The sequence below is a fragment of the Somniosus microcephalus genome, chromosome 34 (genome assembly GCF_052327205.1).
Source record: "Somniosus microcephalus isolate GS21.2 chromosome 34, FLI_Smic_1.0, whole genome shotgun sequence".
Taxonomy (NCBI): domain Eukaryota; kingdom Metazoa; phylum Chordata; class Chondrichthyes; order Squaliformes; family Somniosidae; genus Somniosus; species Somniosus microcephalus.
Window position 1 is genome coordinate 426,278 of NC_141020.1, and position 14,354 is coordinate 440,631.

Sequence of the window (14,354 nt, forward strand, 5' to 3'; positions counted from 1 at the left end):
ACCTTCTAACTCAGAGGCGAGGTTGCTACCCACTGAGCCATGGCTGACATACAAGAGTTACCAGCAATGGGACAGCGTAGAGGGAGCTTTACTCTGTATCTAACCCGTGCTGTACCTGCCCTGGGAGTGTTTGATGGGACAGTGTAGAGGGAGCTTTACTCTGTATCTAACCCATGCTGTACCTGTCCTGGGAGTGTTTGATGGGGCAGTGTAGAGGGAGCTTTACTCTGTATCTAACCCGTGCTGTACCTGCCCTGGGAGTGTTTGATGGGACAGTGTAGAGGGAGCTTTACTCTGTATCTAACCCGTGCTGTACCTGTCCTGGGAGTGTTTGATGGGGCAGTGTAGAGGGAGCTTTACTCTGTATCTAGCCCGTGCTGTACCTGCCCTGGGAGTGTTTGATGGGACAGTGTAGAGGGAGCTTTACTCTGTATCTAACCCATGCTGTACCTGTCCTGGGAGTGTTTGATGGGGCAGTGTAGAGGGAGCTTTACTCTGTATCTAACCCATGCTGTACCTGCCCTGGGAGTGTTTGATGGGACAGTGTAGAGGGAGCTTTACTCTGTATCTAACCCGTGCTGTACCTGCCCTGGGAGTGTTTGATGGGGCAGTGTAGAGGGAGCTTTACTCTGTATCCATCCCGCACTGTACCTGCCCCAGGAGTGTTTGATGGGACAGTGTAAAGGGAGATTTACTCTGTAGCTAACCCGTGCTGTACCTGCCCTGGGAGTGTTTGATGGGACAGTGTAGAGGGAGCTTTACTCTGTATCTAACTCGTGCTGTACCTGCCCTGGGAGTGTTTGATGGGACAGTGTAGAGGGAGCTTTACTCTGTATCTAACCGTGCTGTAATTGTCCTGGGAGTGTTTGATGGGTCAGTATAGAGGGAGCTTTACTCTGCATCTAACCCATGCTGTGCCTGATACCAAAAATGGCAAGTTTTAACAATAAAAATGTTCTATTTACCTTCTTTCATCATTCCAACTTTCAGACATTTCATGAAGCGACAGGATTGGCAGGATTTCCGCCTGCGTTTGGTTATTTCACACTCGTTCCTGGCGGGACAGCTATAGTCAATGTTACCTGCGGGGAAAGGACATGGTTAGAATGTACAGACCCTCACACACAAACCCTCCACAGGAGCGAACACTGTCCGTCTCTGACTCTCTCATTCTATCTGTCTCACCGCCTTGCCCCCTCCCCCATCTCTGTACCCCAAAAGCCTTCTTCCTCTGACTCTCAAGCACCCCAGCATTCCTTTGCCTCACTGTTGGTCCTGTAGTTGCCTCAGTCCAACTCTTGAATTCCATTACTAAGTCCCTTCATCGCTCGCTCTTTCTATAAGATATTCCTTATAACAGTCCTCTATGGCCAAGTTATTGGTCAGTCTTCCTATTCTCTCCTTTCTGTGGCTCAGTGTCAATCTTCCTCCTTATGTGAAATGCATGGGAGTTTTCCTATGTTCAAAAGGCGACATCAGTGTGTTTCTGCCTGTTTCTCGTCTGTTTCAATCCATGTATCTGTCTCTCACTCTAGCTTTCATTCTGGGTAAAAGGGAACGATTCGCTCCCGTCTGTGACTGTACGGCCTGTGTGTGTCTCAATGTCTGCTCCTGTACATGTACAGCACACAGCGAGTAAAATGTTTCTTTCTGGCACTTGGAAAATTTACGAATTACTTTTCAATGTTTGTAGTTACTGAAAGACTCTGAATCAGTTTGTTAAAATCAGGTTACAAAGCTTTGTAAGATTCTGCCTCAGTTGATTCAGGTTCCCAGCCCTCACTAGTTCCACTCACAGGGGCTTGAATCTAGGCGCTGACTCTGAAACTACAGAACTGGAGACTCGGGGTGACATTGATGTCTTAGTCACCTGCGAACTCATTTTTAATGTGGAAGCAAGTCATCCTCAGTTCTGAGGGACTGCCTAAGAAGGAGAACCAAGGGCCACAGCCTCAGGATAAAGGGTTGGCCATTCAGGACTGAGATGAGAAGAAATTTCTTCACACAGAGGGTGGTGAATCTTTGGAATTCTCTACCCCAGAGGGCTGTGGAGGCTCAATCATTGGGTATATTCAAAACAGAAGCCGGTAGATTTCTGACTAGTAAGGGCATCAAGGGATATGGCGATAGGGCTGATGAATGGAATTGAGGCAGAAGATCAGCCATGGTCTTATTGAATGGCGGAGCAGGCTCGAAGGGCCGAATGGCCGACTCCTCCTATTTCTTATGTTCTTACTGCTGCCCTGATCCTGTAATTGAACAGCAGCAACTTTCCTGGGACACTGTGAGCAGGAGCCCTGCGTTATTGCTCCATTCATTGTCCAATGGCCAACCACAGCCTTGGCCCCCAGGCTGAGATCCAGCCCCAGCCGCCAGACCACCAGCCCTGGGGGGGCTTCTTGACCACCCCTGATCCTGTCCTTATCCACACAAGTCCAGGAATAACTAAATAGAGATCAGCAACAGGAACACTGGCTCGATCCCCGCCACCCAGTTCACGTGGTACTGAGGCCAGTGATCATGATCCCTACCTGCTGCTCACTCGGCACAGACCAGGAATTCTATCAGTGTCCCCTGAATCCAGGAAATAACTGTGAGAATGTGGATCGCACTGTCCCAACCGGATACAGAAACAGAATCAACTGAGGGATTTATAAGGGAGAGAGATAATTACTTGGGAAGTCAGGGTATTAAGGGATATGGGCGACATCAGGGAATTGAAAGATAGAGTCCCACTGCTAACAAAATGGCCATGCAGGCTCCAGTTGTCGAATAGCTGTTTCTATATTCCCTGCTGGCCTGTACGATTCGGTACCCAAGAGTGGGCATGTTTCAGTGCTCTGTCACACCACTGGGAAGGGGGCAGTGGCCCTGATTAAACCTGCAGTGCTTGGATTAGACTAGCTCTCTGAGATATGTGCATGCATTTAGCAATTAGTCCCCTCTCACTCCCCAGGGACTGCGCCGTTAATGAAATGTCGTGGCACTCACACTCTGTAAACACTAATGAATATTGACTGTATCTTCCGCCTGATATCTCTTTCCTACAGAGTCAAGCACAGAGATTAGCAAAGTCATTAAATAAAAAGTAATTAATTAAAATCCTTGCTTCCCTTTTCATATAGATCTTCTTGTCGAATTTGCAAATATCATCGTGAACAAACTGAGCAATGCGAGAATATAAATTTCTTGATTTAAATATTTATGAACAAAAACCTCAAACAGAGTTCAAATATTAATTAAAACCTCATTGTCACATTAATGTGATATAAAGCGTTTGGGAGGATACTCCAAGATTTCTCCTTGCCTCAAACAGCGGGAAATGGGACTGAGGATGGAAGTTCCGAATAAAGAAATGGGTTGTTTTGTGTTCATCAAAGTGAGGGAAATTAATGCTGGGAATTAAACAAGTACCTGTGTCAAAATCAAACACTGCCAGGACAGGTACAGCACAGGTTAGATACAGAGTAAAGCTCCCTCTACACTGTTCCATCAAACACTCCCAGGGCAGGTACGGCATGGGTTAGATACAAAGTAAAGCTCCCTCTACACTGTCCCCATCAAACACTCCCGGGGCAGGTACAGCACGGGTTAGATACAGAGTAAAGCTCCCTCTACACTGTCCCATCAAACACTCCCAGGACAGGTACAGCACAGGTTAGATACAGAGTAAAGCTCCCTCTACACTATCCCGTCAACACTTCCAGGGCAGGTACAGCATGGGTTAGAAACAATGTAAAGCCCCCTCTACACTGTCCCATCAAACACTCCCAGGGCAGGTACAGCATGGGTTAGATACAATGTAAAGCCCCCTCTACACTGTCCCATCAAACACTCCCAGGGCAGGTACAGCATGGGTTAGATACAATGTAAAGCCCCCTCTACACTGTCCCCATCAAAGACTCCCAGGGCAGGTACAGCATGGGTTAGATACAATGTAAAGCCCCCTCTACACTGTCCCATCAAACACTCCCAGGGCAGGTACAGCATGGGTTAGATACAATGTAAAGCCCCCTCTACACTGTCCCCATCAAACACTCCCGGGGCAGGTACAGCACGGGTTAGATACAGAGTAAAGCTCCCTCTACACTGTCCCATCAAACACTCCCAGGACAGGTACAGCACAGGTTAGATACAGAGTAAAGCTCCCTCTACACTATCCCATCAACACTTCCAGGGCAGGTACAGCATGGGTTAGAAACAATGTAAAGCCCCCTCTACACTGTCCCATCAAACACTCCCAGGGCAGGTACAGCACGGGTTAGATACAGAATAAAACTCCTCTTCAGTGCCAATAATGTACCTCAATGTTGTCAAGTCTGGTTGGACGTAATCCTAGAGGTTTGATGACATGACCTATCACCCCACCCGGTCAAACATCCTTGATCCTCATTTCCAATATTTTTATAACTAATAAACAAAATTGTTCAAAGTAAATGAAAGGAACACAACTTTTTTAATGCCGCGGTAATTGTTTTCCAGGGTTGCTCGCAGCAGTGACCATGAGATTAGTTCCGAGCGACTCCGGGAGAATCTTGGCAGATTGGGCACGATAGCCTCAGCTCTAACCTACAGCACTGTGACATTTCATCAAGCATCCATCCTCTAGCCTCTCTGAGCGATCACCAATCTCATGCTATGTTGCGACCATGTTGATGCTGTTGGCCAACGCTAATTTGGTGCGGCGGTCAGACAGCACTAAACTCCCTTCATATGAGCCAGTTGGTAAATATGGTACGAAGCTACATAGAGCAGGTTTGTGTAAGCTTATCCTAGCCAAGACAGCGGAGTGCCCTCAGTAACCCCCAGGGTTAGGGAGGGGGAAATGATCCAGGGTTCTTGCTGCTGTTTGCTATACTCAGACTCCTGCTAGAAAGGGTTTGTTATTGGCTATCTGGTGAGAACCGGATTGGGCTTGGATGTGATGCATTCCACAGTCCAATAGTTTGCTGAAAGTCACTGTATCGGTTCACACATGAATAATCTTCTTGGTACCTTCTGTCTTTATTCACCCCTTTCCAGAGAGCAAATATATCAGGGACCCTCCACAACAGGACATGCATACAGGGCACAGTATGGAGGTCTGGTCAAACTGTTCTAATGCACTCCACACTGTTAGATTAGTTTCTGATGAAGTCGTTTTGCTCGTGTCTCCTGCTCCACAAGATCCTGCAGTGACCTCCCTCCCAGCTACTGTCTGAAGTTCCTCGCTCAGCCACCAGGAGGCAGCGGGCTCCTCGCTCGGCCAGCAGGAGGCAGCAGGCTCCTCGCTCGGCCAGCAGGAGGCAGCGGGCTCCTCGCTCGGCCAGCAGGAGGCAGCGGGCTCCTCGCTCGGCCAGCAGGAGGCAGCGGGCTCCTCGCTCGGCCAGCAGGAGGCAGCGGGCTCCTCGCTCGGCCAGCAGGAGGCAGCGGGCTCCTCGCTCGGCCAGCAGGAGGCAGCGGGCTCCTCGCTCAGCCAGCAGGAGGCAGCGGGCTCCTCGCTCAGCCAGCAGGAGGCAGCGGGCTCCTCGTTCGGCCAGCAGGAGGCAGCGGGCTCCTCGTTCGGCCAGCAGGAGGCAGCGGGCTCCTCGCTCGGCCAGCAGGAGGCAGCGGGCTCCTCGCTCGGCCAGCAGGAGGCAGCGGGCTCCTCGCTCGGCCAGCAGGAGGCAGCGGGCTCCTCGCTCGGCCAGCAGGAGGCAGCGGGCTCCTCGCTCGGCCAGCAGGAGGCAGCGGGCTCCTCGCTCGGCTAGCAGGAGGCAGCGGGCTCCTTGCTCGGCCAGCAGGAGGCAGCGGGCTCCTCGCTCGGCCAGCAGGAGGCAGCGGGCTCCTCGCTCGGCCAGCAGGAGGCAGCGGGCTCCTCGCTCGGCCAGCAGGAGGCAGCGTGTTCCAGTGCATGGCTGGCTCTTCCTGGGGTTTTTCTGTCAGAAGGTGACACATTCCCTCCCCCTGTTCTCTGCCTTCACCCCGACTCCTCCAGTCTCTGCCCACCATCCAGTCCCTGTATGTGAAGAATCGCAGCTGCAGGAAGCGCAGTCCTACCAGTCTGAGGCCTAGCCTGTCCATCTTGAATATTCAAGCCTGCCTGTGGTATTTACATTTGCTGGGAGGGTCTATGCTGTCACTCAATCCCGGTGACAGGGAATCTTTATTGGTGACTGTTAGACTAGAGATCAATGGGAGCTTAAGAACAAGAGATTTGAAGCTCTCCTCAACAGGTTCGCCCTTCTCATACCAATCAATATGAAACAGGACATTTACACAATGCATCTGAATAGATTATTGATTATCTCAGCAGCTTTTCAGACGGATACTATCAGGCAGCTTTTATCCCTTTCGAACAGTGATGAATTGATCAATAACAGGTTTTAAACTCACACTTTGTGCTGGGCAGAGATTGAGGTGAGCTGAGACACAACTCTTTCACACTGGGCAGCACCGAACACAATTACAGGGCGGTGAGATGCTGCTGGGGAAACTGGTGCACTGCTGCTGTCTGCCCGCACTATGTAGCAACCAGTTGCCCAGATTGTTTGCACCCCAGCGGTGACTCATTTGGATTAAGTTAGTGAAATAATGGAGTGAGGATTGGTTGACGGACAGAGAACAGCATAAACGGGTCATTTTCGGGATGGCAGGTTGTAACTAGTGAAATGCCGCAAGGATCAGTGCTGGGGCCTCAGCTATTTGCAATCTATATCAATGACTTAGATGAGGGGACTGAGTGTGATGTATCCAAGTTTTCTGATGATACAAAGTTAGATGGGAAAGTAAGCTGTGAGGAGGACACAACAAGGCTTCAAAGGGATATAGGTGATTGGGCTAGAAGGTGGCAGATGGAGTTATAATGTGGGGAAGTATGAAATTATTCGCTTTGGTTGGAAGAATGGAAAAGCGGAATATTTTATAAAATGTGAGAGACTAGTAACTGTTGGTATTCAGAGGGACCTGGGTGTCCTTGTACACGAATCACTGAAAGTTAACATGCAGGTACAGAAAGCAATTAGGAAAGCAAATGGTATGTTAGCCTTTATTGCAAAGGGAGTAGAGTACAAGCGTAAGGAAGTCTTGCTGCAATTATATAGGGCCCTGGTGAGACCACACATGGAGTCGTGCACAGTTTTGGTCTCCTCACCTAAGGAAGGATATACTTGCCTTAGAGGCGGTGCAACGAAGGTTCACCAGACTGGTTCCTGGGATAAGAGGGCCGTCCTATGAGGAGAGATTGAGTAGAATGGACCTAAACTCTCTGGAGTTTAGAAGAATGAGAGGTGATTTCATTGAAACGTATAAAACACTTAGATGGCTTGACAGGGTAGATGCTGAGAGGCTAGAACTAGGGGTCATAATCTCAGGATAAGGGGTCGGTCAATTAGGACTGAGATGAGGAGAAATTTCTAACTCAGGGTTGTGAATCTTTGGAATTCTCTAACCCATAGGGTTGAGCATGCTCAGTCAATGAGTATATTCAAGATTGAGATTGATAGATTTTGGATAGTAAGAGAATCAAGGGATATGGCGTGAAAGAGGAGTTGATGTAGAAGTTCAGCCATGATATTAAGCTCCCGCTACACTGTCCCATCAAACACTCCCAGGGCAGGTATAGCACAGGTTAGATACAGAGTAAAGCTCCCTCTACACTGTCCCATCAAACACTCCCAGGGCAGGTACAGCACGGGTTAGATACAGAGTAAAGCTCCCTCTACACTGTCCCATCAAACACTCCCAGGGCAGGTACAGCACGGGTTAGATACAGAGTAAAGCTCCCTCTACACTGTCCCATCAAACACTCCCAGGGCAGGTATAGCACAGGTTAGATACAGAGTAAAGCTCCCTCTACACTGTCCCATCAAACACTCCCAGGGCAGGTACAGCACGGGTTAGATACAGAGTAAAGCTCCCTCTACACTGTCCTATCAAACACTCCCAGGGCAGGTACAGCACGGGTTAGATACAGAGTAAAGCTCCCTCTACACTGTCCCATCAAACACTCCCAGGGCAGGTACAGCACGGGTTAGATACAGAGTAAAGCTCCCTCTACACTGTCCCATCAAACACTCCCAGGGCAGGTACAGCACAGGTTAGATACAGAGTAAAGCTCCCTCTACACTGTCCCATCAAACACTCCCAGGGCAGGTACAACATGTGTTAGATACAGAGTAAAGCTCCCTCTACACTGTCCCATCAAACACTCCCAGGGCAGGTACAGCACGGGTTAGATACAGAGTAAAGCTCCCTCTACACTGTCCCATCAAACACTCCCAGGGCAGGTACAACATGTGTTAGATACAGAGTAAAGCTCCCTCTACACTGTCCCATCAAACACTCCCAGGGCAGGTACAGCACGGGTTAGATACAGAGGAAAGCTCCCTCTACACTGTCCCATCAAGCACTCCCAGGGCAGGTACAGTATGTGTTAGATACAGAGTAAAGCTCCCTCTACACTGTCCCATCAAACACTCCCAGGGCAGGTACAGCACGGGTTAGATACAGAGTAAAGCTCCCTCTACACTGTCCCATCAAACACTCCCAGGGCAGGTACAGCACGGGTTAGATACAGAGTAAAGCTCCCTCTACACTGTCCCATCAAACACTCCCAGGGCAGGTACAGCACAGGTTAGATACAGAGGAAAGCTCCCACTACACTGTCCCATCAAACACTCCCAGGGCAGGTACAGTATGTGTTAGATACAGAGTAAAGCTCCCTCTACACTGTCCCATCAAACACTCCCAGGGCAGATACAGTACGAGGTTAGATACAGAGTAAAATGCTAGAGTGAGGGATATGCTGGGCCATGACTTTACAGATTGTGGTGGAATACAATTCTGTTGCTAATGGTCCACAGCGCCTCATGGATACCCAGTTTTGAGCTGTAAGATCTGTTCTGAATCTATTCCATTTAGCACGGTGGTAGTACCACACAACACGATGGAGCGTGTCCTCAGTGTCTCCACAAGGACTGTGGGGTGGTTGCTGTTACCAATGCTGTCATGGACAGATGCATCTGCAACAGGTAGATTGGTGAGGATAAGGTCATGTAGGTTCTTCCCTTGTGTTGGTTCTCTCACCACCTGCCGCAAGCCCAGGCTGGCGGCCAGCTCATTCAGTAGTGGTTCTCTTGCTGCCCTCAGTGCTTCTTCCAAGTGCTGTTCAACATGGAGGATAACTGATTCATCAGCTGAGGGAAGGTGGTAATCAGCAGGAGGTTTCCTTGCCTGTGTTTGACTTGATGCCATGCGACTTCATGGGGTCCGGAGTCAATGTTGAGGACTTCCAGAGCCACTCCCTCCCTACTGTATACCACTGTGTCGCCACCTCTGGTTTGTCTGTCAGGACATACCTAGGGATGGTGATGTAGGAGTTGTGGGACGTTGGGTGAAATGTATGATTCTGTGACTATGTCAGGCTGTTTCTTGACTAGTCTGTGGGACAGCTCGACCAATTTTGGCATAAGTCCCCAGCTATTAGTGAAGAGGACTGGGCTGGGTCGACTGGGCTGGGTCGACTGGGCAGGGTGTGCCTTTGTCATGTCCATATCCAATGCCTAGGTCAATGCCGGGTGATCCGGCTAGATTTATTCTTATACTTTGTCACCGTAGCGGTTTGGTACTGCATAGTGGCTTGCTCGGTCATTTCAGAGGGCAGTTTAGAGTCAACCACATTGCTGTGGGTCTGGAGTCACATATAGCCCAGACCGGGTAAGGGCAGCAGATTTCCTTCCCTAAAGGACATTAGTGAACCAGACGGTAGTTTCGACAGTCACCATTACTGATACTAGCTTTGTATTCCAGATTTATTTAATTTATAATTCTACAGCTGCCATGTTGGGATTTGAACTCGCTCATGCGGATCATTAGGCCAGGCCTCTGGATTACTAGTTCAGTAACATATGCTACCATTCCCTTAGATACAGAGTAAAGCTCCCTGTTCAGTGCACACTGTTGCTGGAGAATTGGGGTCTCATCCCTTGGCAGTTTAGAGGGAGGGTGACTCTGCACCTGACCAGTTCTACCTGGGAGTGCTTTGTGGTGACATTGTTTGCCCGAAATGGAATGTGTTCCAATCCCCATCAACAACATCGTTCATGCAAACAAAACCAACGTGGGAATAAAGTGAGAGAAATATTGCTGGACCTTGAATGGTGCGTTTGAAGAAGGCTTTGCACGCTTCGCAGGATGCTACCCCGTAATGGTATCCCGAGGCAACGTCACCACACACGAGACATAGGCGCTTGGGAACTGAGCCGAGACCATAATCACACTTCATGGAATCGCCTCCCATCAGCCCGCCAGAACAGTCCTCGTATCTCTTGTGACAGCAACTGAAATTGTTTGTGATCAGGTCGGGAGAGACGAGTCCCTGAGACAGTCCACTCAGACTGAGGCTGTACATGGTGCTTCCATCTGATGATCCCCCCGGACTGCAGTGACTCACTGTCTCTGCCAATGCCACTGGACTCCAGGGCTCAATCTTTACGTAGGATTCTGTGCGTTGGTCCTCAATTGATTTTCTATTCAGGAACCTGGAACCAATAAGATGAGCACATTTTAAGCCACGTGAATGAAGGGACAGGCAGAGAAACACCAATTGGATATGTGTAAGGACTCTTTACTCTGTATCTAAGCTGTGCTGTACCTGCCCTGGGAGTGTTTGATGGGACAGTGTAGAGGGAGCTTTACTCTGTATCTAACCCCGTGCTGTACCTGCCCTGGGAGTGTTTGATGGGACATTGTAGAGGGAGCTTTACTCTGTATCTAACCCGTGCTGTACCTGCCCTGGGAGTGTTTGATGGGACAGTGTAGAGGGAGCTTTACTCTGTATCTAACCCGTGCTGTACCTGCCCTGGGAGTGTTGATGGGACAGTGTAGAGGGAGTTTTACTCTGTATCTAACCCATGCTGTACCTGCCCTGGGAGTGTTTGATGGGACAGTGTAGAGGAAGCTTTACTCTGTATCTAACCCGTGCTGTACCTGCCCTGGGAGTGTTGATGGGACAGTGTAGAGGGAGTTTTACTCTGTATCTAACCCGTGCTGTACCTGCCCTGGGAGTGTTTGATGGGACAGTGTAGAGGAAGCTTTACTCTGCATCTAACCCGTGCTGGAGAGAGAGAGAAAGCTGGAGAGAGAGCAAGGCAATGTTGCCACAATCGCAGCCCTAAGCCTAAGATCAATTTATTAATGTTAACCAAGGCTCTTAATTAGAATGAGGAGTTTGGGGATAATCAGAGCTGTTCCCTGCGCTGTCCCCGTGGGGCATCAGACATTTTCACTCGGTCCAGTGCGCTACATACAAGGGACGCATCAGGACTGTGCCGGCTAACCAACTGCCCACTGCCCTCTGGGTTAGAGTGTTGTTTTATTGAACCCATAACACTCAGTGACAGAGGTGCAGTTTCATGCAGCCAACTTTTCGTTCATTTAATTTTAGTTGTCAGCAGTGGCCAGCAGAACACAATTCAATACTTTCAGGTCTCATTTCATAGTTAAAATTTATTTACATATTTTTCCTCAAGCTGTTGGACTCCCCACTCCCAGTGATCGATTCCCGGACTCCCCACTCCCAGTGATCGATTCCCTGACTCCCCACTCTCACCGATTGATTCCTCACTCCCAGTGTTAGAGCCATGGACATCCTAGCGTTAGAGAGCAGGTCTTCCCATAGTGATGAGGGCTGTATTAGCTTTCATGTCTGTGTGAGGGATTGGTCATCTACCCAATAGAAAATTAAATGCGCCTGATGCAAATACAATCGCCATGATGACCTCGGAAGTGCAGCATTGTCCAGTCGACATCAAGAATAGCGTAAATGGGTAATAGTTAGTGCAAAGAATATTTCACACTTCAAAAGACTGTCGGCACTTTCGGGCAAAATTAATTTCACTGAGAGATATTTGAACGGGTCACTGGGGTTGTGTGAGGGAATTACCAAGACCAAATCTCTGCGCAATGCCAGGCAGAAGCAATATTTTACACCAGCAAATCTAAAATATTTTGAATCACGAGCACTCATTTTGGGAGAAAATGAGGTTTCATTGTCAAACTCAGAAAAGAACCCACTGAGAATTAATTTTACATTCACTCAAACTGGTCTTTGCACCAGCTGCTAACTACCAGCCTGGAATTTAGCTATTCACAGAGGAAAAACTCCCAAATTATTATATTAGAATTATCAATATCAATTCTAGTACTTCATTTCTTAATATAAAATTATCGGGAACAGATGCAAGGACATATGATGATTGTTCTTGGACTGGGTGCGCTATGGAATTCTGTTTTTATCGGCTCCCTGGATCCCAGCGGGAGAAGTTCCAGTTATCAGCTTCGCTACGCAGTACGGTCATTGCCTCGGGTACTGTTTCCCCCCCCGCCCCCCCCCACACACACACCGGGGGCAAATCCAGAGTTTGGGTATCATACGCATTCAATAATTCACAGAGAAACTTTACACCGATCAGAGACGTATCCTTAACTGTAAATCAGCTCAGAATTTATTTAATATTTTGATATTTATTCAGATAATGGCCATCTTCTAAAAGGATCGTTTAAATATTGTCATTTATAAAATAAAATGTAAATTGAAGCACAAAGTTCCTGTGCAATGTGCAAGCTCTATGATTGAATTTAAGAAGCACTCACATGTTGTCGGATTTCACGTGTTATTTGTGATGAATGATGTGCCCTCTCGTTTCCGTCCAGTTCCTGGAGTGATGTCCACGATCACTCAGGCACCTCGACCAGAGCTGTGAGCTGCTGCCAAGTGGGATTTAACTCCAGCACACTCTCACAAACACACACTTACACACACGCCCACAAGGAGGATCTAAGAGAGCAGGGAGGGACTTGTGCCAGACAGTTAACCCATTCGCTGCCACACACACACACACACACTCTGATAGAGAAGCTGGTCCGTGCCGGACTGAGCCAAGCTGTAACAGGTTCCTCTCACATCAAACAGCTCAGCCACAGGAAGAGAAACAAACACAAATAATGGAATAGGAAAGTTAATCATAAACTTTCTTAATTTATTACACAGGTATCTGATGGCGAGAATTCCTATTTGCAGGAAAATACAAACACCAAACTTAGAAAAGAAAAGAATTTGCATCGGGACACTGAAAGCACAAAGATATTGGGTGCAGTACCCCATAACATAGACACTGGGTACAGTACTGCCAAACACAGACACTGGGTGCAGTACCCCATAACACAGCGATACTGGGTACAGTGCCCCATAACACAGCGACACTGGGTACAGTACTGCCAAACACAGACACTGGGTACAGTACCCCATAACACAGACACTGGGTACAGTACCCCATAACATAGACACTGGGTACAGTACTGCCAAACACAGACACTGGGTACAGTACCCCATAACACAGACACTGGGTACAGTACCCCATAACACAGCGATACTGGGTACAGTGCCCCATAACACAGCGATACTGGGTACAGTGCCCCATAACACAGCGATACTGGGTACAGTGCCCCATAACAGCGATACTGGGTACAGTGCCCCATAACACAGCGATACTGGGTACAGTGCCCCATAACACAGCGATACTGGGTACAGTGCCCCATAACACAGCGATACTGGGTACAGTGCCCCATAACAGCGATACTGGGTACAGTGCCCCATAACACAGCGATACTGGGTACAGTGCCCCATAACACAGCGATACTGGGTACAGTGCCTCATAACAGCGATACTGGGTACAGTGCCCCATAACACAGCGATACTGGGTACAGTGCCCCATAACACAGCGATACTGGGTACAGTGCCCCCCTGAACATTGTAATACATGATCACTGTACCCCAAAGTACCGCGATACTGGATTCTGCATTTCAACAGCTGATGCGCTATCAATTACTCATAAAAGACTGAGAGTTAAGAGAGTAACTAAAGGCTTTTATTAACAAAAGAATGAAGGTCTGCCTCGAGTGGTCGACCGGTCCAGAATACAAAGGGCTGGGGAGCAGTCACCTTTATACTAGGACTTGTGGGAGGAGTCAGCCAAGGCATGTCCAGGCATGTACACAGTGGAATACAAACAGTGGTTTACCACATTCACCCCTTGTTTAAAATTGAGTCCGGCGGGGTGAAGTGTATTAAAAGTTAGTGTATTGGAGTGTCTCCGGAGGTCTTGTCTGCCGCTGTGATCGGCGTGGCGACGGCAGGGTTAGTGGAGCTTCCAGCGTCGAGTCCTGCTTAGGCTGTGGCACCGGCGTGTCGTCTTCGTAGATGTCGAGCGGGTCGCGGGGCCCAGGCCTGCCATCTGCTGGGGCTGGATATCGGATCGTGGGGGGGGGGTGGTAGTGGGTAGTGGGTTACAGCGGTCCCCGAGGGTGCAAGGTCTCTTATGGAGACTGTGTCCTC

At 48.9% G+C, this 14,354-nt stretch overlaps 1 protein-coding gene across 1 annotated transcript in view; it reads right to left on the reverse strand.

The window, feature by feature from the left end:
- LOC147096631 (estrogen-related receptor gamma-like) overlaps positions 1-12,756 on the reverse strand; it is a 62,841-nt gene extending 50,085 nt beyond the window's left edge. The window contains exons 1-3 of the mRNA XM_085973174.1: positions 12,613-12,756; positions 10,111-10,499; positions 966-1,082 (exon numbers count right to left, since the gene is read on the reverse strand). Of these exons, the coding sequence (XP_085829300.1) occupies positions 966-1,082; positions 10,111-10,499; positions 12,613-12,614 (508 nt within the window). The 5' untranslated portion in view covers positions 12,615-12,756. The remainder of the gene's footprint in view (positions 1-965; positions 1,083-10,110; positions 10,500-12,612) is intronic.
- Positions 12,757-14,354: the final 1,598 nt, after the last annotated feature.